Source organism: Aquarana catesbeiana, linkage group LG07 (genome assembly GCF_042186555.1).
Source record: "Aquarana catesbeiana isolate 2022-GZ linkage group LG07, ASM4218655v1, whole genome shotgun sequence".
Lineage (NCBI taxonomy): Eukaryota > Metazoa > Chordata > Amphibia > Anura > Ranidae > Aquarana > Aquarana catesbeiana.
The window spans coordinates 107,335,694-107,347,754 of NC_133330.1; the positions used below are offsets into that span (position 1 = coordinate 107,335,694).

The following is a 12,061-nucleotide window of genomic DNA, read 5'->3' on the forward strand; positions in this document are numbered from 1 at the left end:
CATTTGTAGTTCAAGTCACTCAGAGGAAACTGTGAATGAATGATGCGTTCCGTGTGGGCAGACAGCAGGATAAGTTCCCCGCTTGCTGTCACTGGCGGGGGGGGGGGTGAGGCTGCAGCTACTGGAACATGTTATATCTTCCACCCTAAATACAGGTGGAACGTGTAACATGTTCCAAAAGGTGAACTTATTCTTTAAATACATACCTTCATGTGCCCAGAGGGCTACACAATAGCTTATTTTTTGTAATGTTGTGATTGTTATAATGATTTTAAGTTATTAAAACAAGTGTTCTCTCCTTTTTGGGGACACCAGTGCTCTTGTAAGGGTGTAGCCACTGGGGCTCAGTGTGCAGCCCGTGTGTTGGGCATCTTGTGCTTTTTAGATATATGGAAACTAAACATGTTATACCAAAATGAGAGCAATGTTAAGAAAAAATCCTTTGCTCTAGTCTAGACATCTCTGTAGCATCAACAACCAATTTGTTTCCTGTTGTTTTACCAGTGTACAGATTCAGATGGTCCAGCTGTGAATAGAGCCCGAGCGTGGTGTGAAATGATAGATGCTCATTATTTCAGGTGAGCATCCCGTAGGCTGTGTATTGCTCTTTAAAACATTACTCAGCTTTTGGATTGACTCCTTTCTGAGCAGTATGATATACTCTTTTACTCCTGGATACAGAAAGAGTTGGCTTAACCGCATTTATGATATTAAGGAGTAGCCTTGTAAATTTTCAGTGAATACAAGGCTGCTTCTGATTCACTGAGGTGAAGATCGTGATGTCATCTGCCTTCCTCTCCAGCTTGGCCAGTCACAGTTCATTGATAAAAATGCAAGGCTTTTCTAAATGGTAGGGATATGGTAAGGGCAACTCTCTGTACATTCAGTAAAATGCCGCTTGCACATGATACTCCTGTTTTGTGTATCTGCTTTTTCAGATTTTTTTTTTTTTAATGTATTTTCACACATATGCATTTGCGCAATTTTCGCGCAAATTCGCGCACATTTTCGCTCATGCGACAAAGCTCCTGAAGTGACAATGTCAAAGGGCAAATCTGTGTGCATTTGTGTAAATTACTGACCAAAAATGCAGATGTTTCAATTTTTTTTTTAACTGAAGAATACACAGCGCTTGTTTTATACTCCTGTGTGCAAAGGCACATTACAATTAATGGGCTGTATTTTAGCTCATTAAAAAAATAAGCTGTACTGAGCATTTTTAAGCTGCAGTGTGCAAGAGGTTGTAGAGGGAAAGTCTATTGGACTGCTGCCAGAACGCAGCATCACTTACTGTATGTAGCACAAGCTACTAATTTATATTACACATTCATTTGGTCCAAGCTGACCCAAACACATTATTTCCAGGAAACCTTGAATTCCCTTTTAAAGTCTATCCTGTGAGACAATCCATACTCTGCATAGTGAAGTGAGTGAGGGTAGCCACATTAAGACCCCTTTCACACTGACCTGCCCGGGGCATCAGCAGTAAAGAGGCGCTATTTTTAGCGTCGCTTTACCGTCGTTTTAGCAGCGCTATTCGGCCGCTAGCGGGGCGGTTTTAACACTAGTGGCCGATAAGGGGTTAAATCGGTATAGCAGCGCTGCCCCATTGTTTTCAATGGGGAGGAGCGGTGTATACACTGCTGCAAAGCTGCTGGCAGGACTTTTTTGACGCCCTGCCAGCGCAGTGCCCCAGTGTGAAAGCACTTGAGCTTTCACACTGGGTTTGCAGCTAAGGCTTTTTTCAGGCACTTTACAGGCACTTTTTTTAGCGCTAACAAGTGTAGCGCTAGAGATTTTACAAGCTTATGATATAACTTATATATAAGAATATGAAAAGAAAAGTCTATGTCAGTCCACAATGTGCAAAAATACAGTCTCTGGTGCTCTTCAGATGTCCCTTCAGATACAGAAGACTGTTGTTAATCCAAAGGGTATATAGAATTCCTTAGTCACCACGTGGATAACACATGCAAAAAATTAGGTGTGATGGACCCTCCACACAGAAAGAGTGAAGGCTTACCAGAGGAATTGAACTCATAAGAACATACGTTCAATGAGTCAATCTAGTTTGTATCACCAACAGTCAATAAAAGGAAGGACCTCCCAACTGGATGGCAGCAAAACTCCAAACGTATCCAGAGCCGTGAGGGAACTTTCTTTATAATGTATGGCAAACCTTCCCATGGATCATCTCAGAAGAATAGCCCATATGAAATAAAGAAGGGGGGCCACATAGCATAATACTGTTTTGTAAAACTAATTTATTAAGATAAGTAAACAACTTACATTTCTGTAGTAAAAAAAGCGCTTCAAGTAAAATTATGGCAGGCAGTGGAGTCTCCCGACGCGTTTCGTCTTATAAGACTTCATCTGGGGTACTCACCCACTGCTGCCATACCCCTTAATATAGATACCTTAGCCCCCTTAATGAGGATCCAGCTCATATCTAAAATTAACAAGCACTTCCGGGTTTGGCCAAAATGGTGGACCCGCGTGCGTTCCAAACCTCAATATGGTGTGTCTGTGTGCATTCCAACGTCATGCCAAATATTATCCCAATATTCTCTACAGAGAAGAAAAGAGAAAAAGAGTCTAGTGGGGCAAGGGGTATTTAATTTGAGTACTCAAACACTTACCCACGCCGAAATATCAGTGCTTGATAAAGGTCTCAAATACGCCCCCCCTAAGAAATTAAATAAATTCCATACGTTCATCGACGTCCACAAGTATATACGCAAAATTAATATCCAAAGGTACTTGATTTCTAATCCAACACGGACAGATTACCCAGCAGCTACTTCAGGAACTGTACACTCGGGACTATCTAATCCTTCCCTATTCGTCCCCCCTGTCCCCATCACTCCTGCAGTAAAAATCTTTAGAGATCTCGTTCTTGATGATCTTGCAAGATTGCCAGAAAAGCATATTCGACATTCACCATTGTCGAAAGAAGGATTACAATCCTTGTGTGCACGAAAAAATTTAGTTGTCCGCCCAGCAGACAAGGGAGGAGGAATAGTTGTACTTGATAAGAACCAGTATGATGAGGAGATGTATCGGATACTGAGAGAACCTGATACTTATATGGAACTCTCCAGCAATCCCACTAGCATTTATAAAAAACAGCTACAGACTCTTATAACTAAAGGATATGATTCTAAGATCTTAAATAAAAAAGAAAAAGCATTCCTGATACCCTCTGTGCCAAGAATCCCCACTATATACTATTTGCCTAAAATCCACAAAAATCCGGTGTGCCCCCCAGGGAGGCCCATCGTGAGTGGTATTAATTCCATTACCTCAAGAATAGGCAAATATATTGACTTTTATTTGCAGCCTATTGTTACAAAAACACCCTATTTTTTGAAAGATACTAGTTCCACGATTAAACGTCTGGAAGGGATTCAACTACAGGAAGGGTATATCATGGCCACAGCGGATGTGGCCTCGTTATACACGTGCATACCACATGAGAGAGGCATAGAGGCTGTCAGACATTTCCTTTATGGGGAACAATCTCTGGCATCTTTTCAATGCGATTTTTTGATAGAACTGCTTGAATTCGCAACCAAACACAACTACTTCTGGTTCGATCAGCGTTACTATCTACAACAACGTGGAGTGGCCATGGGAGCAAAATTCGCTCCGAGTCTTGCGAACCTCTTCATGGCCAAGTGGGAGGAGGATGTCGTCTATACCCACGGAACTACTTCATTGGTTCTGTGGGCTAGATATATAGACGACATCCTCCTCCTATGGAGTGGCACTCCAGAATCATTGAAACAATTTTTCGAGTATCTTAATACAAATGATAGAGGTATCTCCTTTAACATACAAAGCTAGCGAAAATGAGATCCACTTCCTTGACTTAGAAATTAGGATTGTCAATAAACGTTTTGAATTTAATACTTATTTTAAGCCAACAGATCGAAACAGCTTTATCCCTAGGGATAGCTGTCATCACAGATCTTGGCTTAATGCAGTCCCCCGGAGTCAGTTCTTGCGTCTCCGGAGGAACTGCACAAATCTAGATGTGTTTATAGAACAAGCGAATGTCTTGAAACAACGCTTTCTCGACAAGGGATATGACGGTACCACTCTAGAATTAGACCTTCGGAGAGTCATTAATATGGACAGAGATTCCCTTTTTGAGGTGAAACCCGAAAGAGAAGCGGATTCCACATTCAAGTGGGCAATGTTAACCTCATACTCAGTGCAACATAAACAAATTAGGAATATCATGAAAAAACATTGGGGGGTCTTGAAGCAAGACAACATTCTAGGTAAAATGCTACCTGAACAAGCTAAACTAATTTTTAAAGGAGCACCATCCCTACGTGGCCTAGTAGCACCTAATGTCACTAACCCTCCAGTGCGGCCTTCATTTTTTCATAACTGGACTGGCTTCTTTCCATGTAGAAAATGTGTTGTATGCCAACACAATACACTAACGGGACGTAAACTAACAGAATTTACATCTACGGTCACAGGAAAAAGGTATACCATCAAGCCTTTCTGCACATGTAACTCCAGACATGTGGTTTATTTAATTACATGTCCATGCGGCCAACAATACGTTGGCCGCACAATGAGAACTTTCACCAGAAGAGTAGGCGAACATATTGCCCTCATCAAAGGGAGGAAGTCGAAACATAGCGTACCCAGACATTTTAAGGAATTCCATAATGGTAACCCACTAGGTTCACAATTTCTAGTCATTGACCAATACATCCCACCCTGGAGAGGGGGCGCTATGACCAGGGGTGTTTCCCGTCTAGAAACATTCTGGATACATGAGCTACAGTCCCTCTCTCCACGTGGTATGAATATGGAACTTGATATAAATGCATTTATTAATGACTCTTAGATTATATACCTACAGCAAAAATGTATGTTGTATATGTTGGTATATGCATAACTCTGTGGAACTTTTTTGAGAATCTATCTCGGATCTATATGAGGCTATTTTCCTTTGTGTAAAAATTTTTTTTCATATATCGAATGACCCACCGATATTTTCACTGCAAAGATCTCTCACACCCTCTGGCCTTTCAGGTCATGACCCACTGATTTTTTTACCACAAAGATCTCTTACACCTTCTAGCCTTTTAGGTCACACTCCATTACTTAATGACACAGGTTAGTCAATTATGGCATTTGGATTTCTATGTCCTTATTTGATGATATGTACACCTTAAGATATCTTATCAATAATATTCATTATTCCCATTTTTGATTTAAAAACGTTTTGGTCTATATTGGAATATATATACACCCCAAGGTGGTGTCTATCATCATCTTCTTAAATGATCATTCTATATTCTTCACATTATCATTTTAGTTTCATTTTTCTCTCTTATACACTTCTTTCTATCCTCATCTTTATTTCCATATTTATATTTATTTTATTTTGATTTAATATCTGTATTTATTCTTTATTTTGTTTACGTCTATTTTTATTTATCTTCATATTTATATTTATTTTTTATTTTTTATTTTATTTTATTTTTAATTTTATTTTTATTTTTATTTCAATTTTTATATTTATTTTTATTTTATTTTTTATTATTTATTCAATATTTCTATTTATTTTTAATTTTATTATTTTTTATTTCATCACTTATTATTTTTATGTTTATTTATCTCATTCTTATTCCTATTTTATATTTTCTGCATATTTACATCTTCCCTCTTTTCTTTCTTTCACATTCCCATTCTTTTAATTTTTAATTCCATTTAGGCTTCACTATCACAGCACGTCATTCCATTCACTTTTATTTCTCTTCCCTCTATTCCTTCTTTTTGTTTCCCATTTTACCATCACGATATCACTATTTAATGGATACACTGAGTGACAATTGACATCGATACACTATTTCTTATGTCATCTTAATTATATACATTCACCTATTTTATTTAAATTTTACATCTATCCTTTGGTTGCGCAGATCCTAGCTAACGTTACTGCGCACAGTTGATCGCCTTGCCGTGTCGTCAGTATAGAGCGTAACTGACGTCACTGCGTTGCCGATTGCCGTAACGAGGCTTGAGCCGCTGTTTACCTTTAGCGGTCCACGAGAAGGGAAGTAATGTGCGTTCGCCTCACTAGACGAGGTGACGCATGTCCGGTCACTCGCTCTCCCCATCTCGGAATACAAATTTCATTACCAGAGATATAGTAACCCCATTAGTTCAAGTTTACTGGCAGATTTTTTCTTGAGGAAGTGGTTTATATTCATGATCCCATTATATTTATGAGAATATTGGGATAATATTTGGCATGACGTTGGAACGCACACAGACACACCATATTGAGGCTTGGAACGCACGCGGGTCCGCCATTTTGGCCAAACCCGGAAGTGCTTGTTAATTTTAGATACGAGCTGGATCCTCATTAAGGGGGCTAAGGTATCTATATTAAGGGGTATGGCAGCAGTGGGTGAGTACCCCAGATGAAGTCTTATAAGACGAAACGCGTCGGAAGACTCCAGTGCCTGCCATAATTTTACTTGAAGCGCTTTTTTTTACTACAGAAATGTAAGTTGTTTACTTATTTTAATAAATTCGTTTTACAAAACGGTATTATGCTATGTGGCCCCCCTTCTTTATTTCATATGGGCTATTCTTCTGAGATGATCCATGGGAAGGTTTGCCATCCATTATAAAGAAAGTTCCCTCACGGCTCTGGATACGTTTGGAGTTTTGCTGCCATCCAGTTGGGAGGTCCTTCCTTTTATTGCCTGTTGGTGATACAAACTAGATTGACTCATTGAACGTATGTTCTTATGAGTTCAATTCCTCTGGTAAGCCTTCACTCTTTCTGTGTGGAGGGTCCATCACACCTAATTTTTTGCATGTGTGATCCACGTGGTGACTAAGGAATTCTATATACCCTTTGGATTAACAACAGTCTTCTGTATCTGAAGGGACATCTGAAGAGCACCAGAGACTGTATTTTTGCACATTGTGGACTGACATAGACTTTTCTTTTCATATTCTTATATATAAGTTATATCATAAGCTTGTAAAATCTCTAGCGCTACACTTGTTTGTGCACTTATAACTTTAGACAAAATCCTTATTTGTTGTGTGAGCTGCTGATGTTTTGGGTAAGCGCAGGGTTAAACTTTTTTCTCCGCTTTTTTTAGCGCTGTAGCGCCTGAAAAACGCCTCAGTGTGAAAGGGGTCTAAGACAGCAAATGTATTCACAGGATTACCAGGTAAAAATAAGCCATAGAAAATAAAACTAATGCTGCCACAATATTTAAGATGTAATATTTACAGTTTCTGGGTTCTGATATACTTTTTAAGATTAAAATGAAAAGTACATTAGTCATAAATCATATAAAAGCATAATTCTCCAGGGAAACTTAAATCAGCATGTAAACTGATTTTCCTACCCACACAGCTAGCAGTGTTTATCTAGATATATGTCTACTTAACAATTACAGCAACGCTATTTTCTTAATTTCATTTTTTCCAATACAGATTAAGCCCACAGCTGCAAACAGATGTGATGCTGGATGAAGTTAGTGATGCAGTGTTAGTTAATATGCTGTGGGATACACAAATCTATATCTACCAGCAGAGGGAAGAAATTCAGAAACTGGTCAGACTATTACTTGAACCTTGACTACTACATTTGGAAACACTATGAAGGTATGTGTAGGGCACAGCAAAGTAGTTTAGTCATTTGTAAAAATTAAGAGTCATTGCTGTGAAAAAGTATTTACCCCTTCCTGATTTTTTTTTTTTTTTTTTTTGCATATTTCTCACACTTAAATGATTCAGATCATCAAACAAATTGTAATATTACACAAAGATAATTCGAGTAAATCCAAGATGCAGTTGTTAAAATAATTATTTCATTTATTAAGGGAAAAAAGCTGTTCAAACCTGCCTGGCCCTATGTGAAAAAGTAATTGCCCCCTCCCATGCTGAATCATGAATGAACTGTGATTAACCACAATTTTTTGAAAAGCTGAGTTAAATTTCACTTGCCACACCCAGGCCTGATTACTGACAGACCTGTTGAATCAAGAATTCACATAAATAGAAGCTGTCTGACAAAGTGAAGCATGCTAACAGATCACAAAAAGCCACACATCATGCCACAATCTAAAAAAATTCAAGAACAGATTAGAAACAAAGTAATGTACATGTATCAGTCTAGGAAGGGTTTCAAAGCCATTTCTAAGGCTTTGGAAGTCCAGTGAACCACGGCGAGAGCCATTATCCACAAATGGAGATAACATGAAACAGTGGTGAACCTTCACAGGAGTGGCTGGCCTACAAAAATTACTCCAAGAGCACAACGATTACTCATCCAGGAGGTCATAAAAGAACCCAGAACAACATCTAAAGAACTGCTGGCCTCAGGTAAGATCAGTGTTCATGATTCAACACGAAGAAAGAGACTGGGAAAAAATGGCATCCGTGGGAGAATTCCAAGGCCAAAGCCACTGCTGACCAAAAAAAACACAAAGGCTCATCTCACATTTACCAAAAATCATCTAGATTATCCCTAAGACTTTTAGGAACATATTCTGTGGACTGATGAGACAAAAATTTTACTTTTTGGAAGGTGTGCGTACCATTTCATCTGGCATAAAACTAATACAGCTTTTCATAACAAGAACATCATAGCAGTCAGACATGGTGGTGGTGGTAACGTGATGGTCTGGGGCTGCTTCGCAGCTTCAGACCTGGACGACTTACAATAATTGATGGAACCATGAATTCTGAGCTCTACCAGAAAATCCTAAAGGAGAATGTCCGGCCCTCAGTTCATGACCTTAAGCTCAAGTGCACTTTATGCAGCAGGACAATGATCTGAAACACAACAGCAAGTCCACCCCCAAATGGTTGAAACAAAGCAAAATTTAGGTTTTGGAGTGGCCTATTCAAAGCCCAGACTTAAATCCAATTGAGATGCTGTATCATGACCTTACACAGGCCGTTCATGCTGGAAAACCCTCCAATGTGGCTGAATTAAAACAATTCTGCAAAGAAGAGTGGGACAAAATTGCTCCGCAACAATGTGAAAGACTCATTGCCAGTTATCGCAAATGCTTGATTGCAGTTGTTGCCACCAGGGCGAACCGTATTAGATTGCACTCTAGGATAGTCACGCAACTGCAATATGAAAAATCTAAACGTAAATTGTTCTTCCATAAACAAAAATTATTTGAACATGGGGGAAGGGCCGATAAACTTTTGGCTTACCTGGTGCATTGTGTGACCAAAATGCTCTTTGCCCGATGTGTAACCAGGAACGGGCACATTCTATCACTTAATTTGGAGCTGCCCTAGGGTGCAAGGCTTCTGGACACAAGTTATACAGTTCCTGTATGAAACAATGGGCTCTTCTCTTACACTGCACCCCAAACCTTGCCTTCTGGGGATATATCCAGAACCAGATATGGATAAATTCACTAAAATATTCCTAAAGGAAATGCTTTTTTCTGCATGGAAAGTCCTGGCAAGACAGTGGATGAGAACTAATTCACCTGAAATCAGTACATGGATAGCAGAAGTGAACAACAGTTTACCATATAAAAAACTCATATATAAGCACAGAGGCTGTCGTCAAAATTCACTAACATTTGGGATAGGTGGCTACAAACCTCAGAAACTCTTAGTAAGGCAAACCTTTTTTCTTTGTACCTCTAAATTGCCCTCCATCATCATATTTGTTATTTAACCACTTGCCGACCACCTCGCACAGATGTACCTTCGGCAAAATGGCACAGGCAGGCAAATAGGCGTACCTGTACGTCCCTTTAAATTTGCCGCCTATCGGGTGCGCGCACACCGCGGGAACGCGCCCGCGGGTCCCGGGAACTCGATGTTCGCCGGCGGCCTGCGATTGCGGTGTGGAGAGGTAGAACGGGGAGATGCCTATGTAAACAGGGCATTTCCCCGTTCTGCCTAGTGTTATGACAGGGATCTACTGCTCCCTGTCATCGGGAGCAGTGATTGCTGTCATGTCAGTGGTGTCCCATCCCCCCTACAGTTAGAACACCTCCCTAGGACACACTTAATCCCTTGATCACCCCCTAGTGTTTAACCCCTTCCCTGCCAGTGTCATTTACACAGTAATCAGTGCATTTTTATAGCACTGATCGCTGTATAAATGTAATGGTCCCAAAATAGTGTCAAAAGTGTCCGATGTGTCCGCCATAATGTCACAGTCATGATAAAAATCTCAGATTGCCGCCATTACTAATAAAAAAAAAAAAATAATAAAAATGCCATAAATCTATCCCCTATTTTGTAAACGCTATAACTTTTGCACAAACCAATCAATATACGCTTATTGCGGGTTTTTTTTTTTTTTTTTTTTTTAAATACCAAAAATACGTAGAATACGTATCAGCCTAAAATGAGAAAGAAATGAGTTTTCTTTTATATATTTTTTGGGGATATTTATTATAGCAAAAAGTAAAAAATATTGCTTTTTTCAAAATTGTCGATTTTTTTTTTCTTGTTTATAGCGCAAAAAATACAAACTGCAGAGGTGATTAAATACCACCAAAAGAAAGCTCTATTTGTGGAAAAAAGGACATCAATTTTCTTTGGTTACAATGTCGCACGACCAAGCAATTGTCAGCTAAAGCGACGCAGTGCCGAATCGCAAAAAGGCTCTGGTCAGGAAGGGGGTAAAATCTTCCGGGGCTGAAGTGGTTAATGATGACTAAGTGATGAGGAAATGTATTTCAGCAATGTACCATGAGTATTCTTAATATCTGAATATTCTGATACATGTGTAAATGTGTGTCTCAGCATGTAGTATAATATACAGTCAGGTCCATAAATATTGGGACATCGACACAATTCTAATCTTTTTGGCTCTATACACCACCACAATGGATTTGAAATGAAACAAATAAGATGTGCTTTAACTGCAGACTTTCAGCTTTAATTTGAGGGTATTTACATCCAAATCAGGTGAACGGTGTAGGAATTACAACAGTTTGTATATGTGCCTTCCACTTTTTAAGGGACCAAAAGTAATGGTCAGGGGTGTGTTATTCCCTCATTATCCCATTTACAAGGAGCAGATAAAAGGTCCAGAGTTCATTTCAAGTGTGCTATTTGCATTTGGAATCTGTTGCTGTCAACTCTCAATATGAGATCCAAAGAGCTGCCACTATCAGTGAAGCAAGCCATCATTTGGCTGAAAAAACAAAACAAACCCATCAGAGAGATAGCAAAAACTTTAGGTGTGGCCAAATCAACTGTTTGAAACATCCTTAAAAAGAAAGAACGTACCGGTGAGCTCAGCAACACCAAAAGTCCCGGAAGACCACGTAAAACAACTGTGGTGGATGACCAAAGAATTCTTTCCCCGGTGAAGAAAACACCCTTCACAACAGTTGGCCAGATCAAGAACACTCTCCAGGAGGTAGGTGTATGTGTGTCAAAGTCAACAGTCAAGAGAAGACTTCACCAGAGTGAATACAGATGGTTCACCACAAGATGTAAACCATTGGTGAGCCTCAAAAACAGGAAGGCCAGATTAGAGTTTGCCAAACAACATCTAAAAAAAGCCTTCACAGTTCTGGAACAACATCCTATGGACAGATGAGACCAAGATCAACTTGTACCAGAGTGATGGGAAGAGAAGAGTATGGAGAAGGAAAGGAACTGCTCATGATCCAAAGCATACCACCTCATCAGTGAAGCATGGTGGTGGTAGTGTCATGGTGTGGGCATGTATGGCTGCCAATGGAACTGGTTCTCTTGTATTTATTGATGATGTGACTGCTGACAAAAGCAGCAGGATGAATTCTGAAGTGTTTCGGGCAATACTATCTGCTCATATTCAGCAAAATGCTTCAGAACTCATTGGACGGCGCTTCACAGTGCAGATGGACAATGACCCGAAGCATACTGTGAAAGCAACCAAAGGGTTTTTTAAGGAAAAGAAGTGGAATGTTATGCAATGGCCAAGTCAATCACCTGACCTGAATCCGATTGAGCATGCATTTCACTTACTGAAGACAAAACTGAAGGGAAAATGCCCCAAGAACAAGCAGGAACTGAAGACAGTTGC

The 12,061-nt window shown here is 39.6% G+C and overlaps 1 protein-coding gene across 4 annotated transcripts in view; it reads left to right on the plus strand.

Moving 5' to 3' along the window:
• Positions 1-12,061, plus strand: part of PLA2G6 (phospholipase A2 group VI) — a 256,973-nt gene that overhangs the window by 210,783 nt on the left and 34,129 nt on the right. For 2 of the 4 annotated variants that reach the window (XM_073592601.1, XM_073592598.1), the window contains 2 exons: positions 505-578; positions 7,492-7,662. In XM_073592601.1, coding sequence (XP_073448702.1) covers positions 505-578; positions 7,492-7,636 — 219 coding nt within the window. In that variant the 3' untranslated portion in view covers positions 7,637-7,662. Of the gene's footprint in view, positions 1-504; positions 579-7,151; positions 7,224-7,491; positions 7,663-10,499; positions 10,857-12,061 lie in introns of those variants that run through there. The other 2 variants (XM_073592600.1, XM_073592599.1) reach the window with 2 other exon arrangements.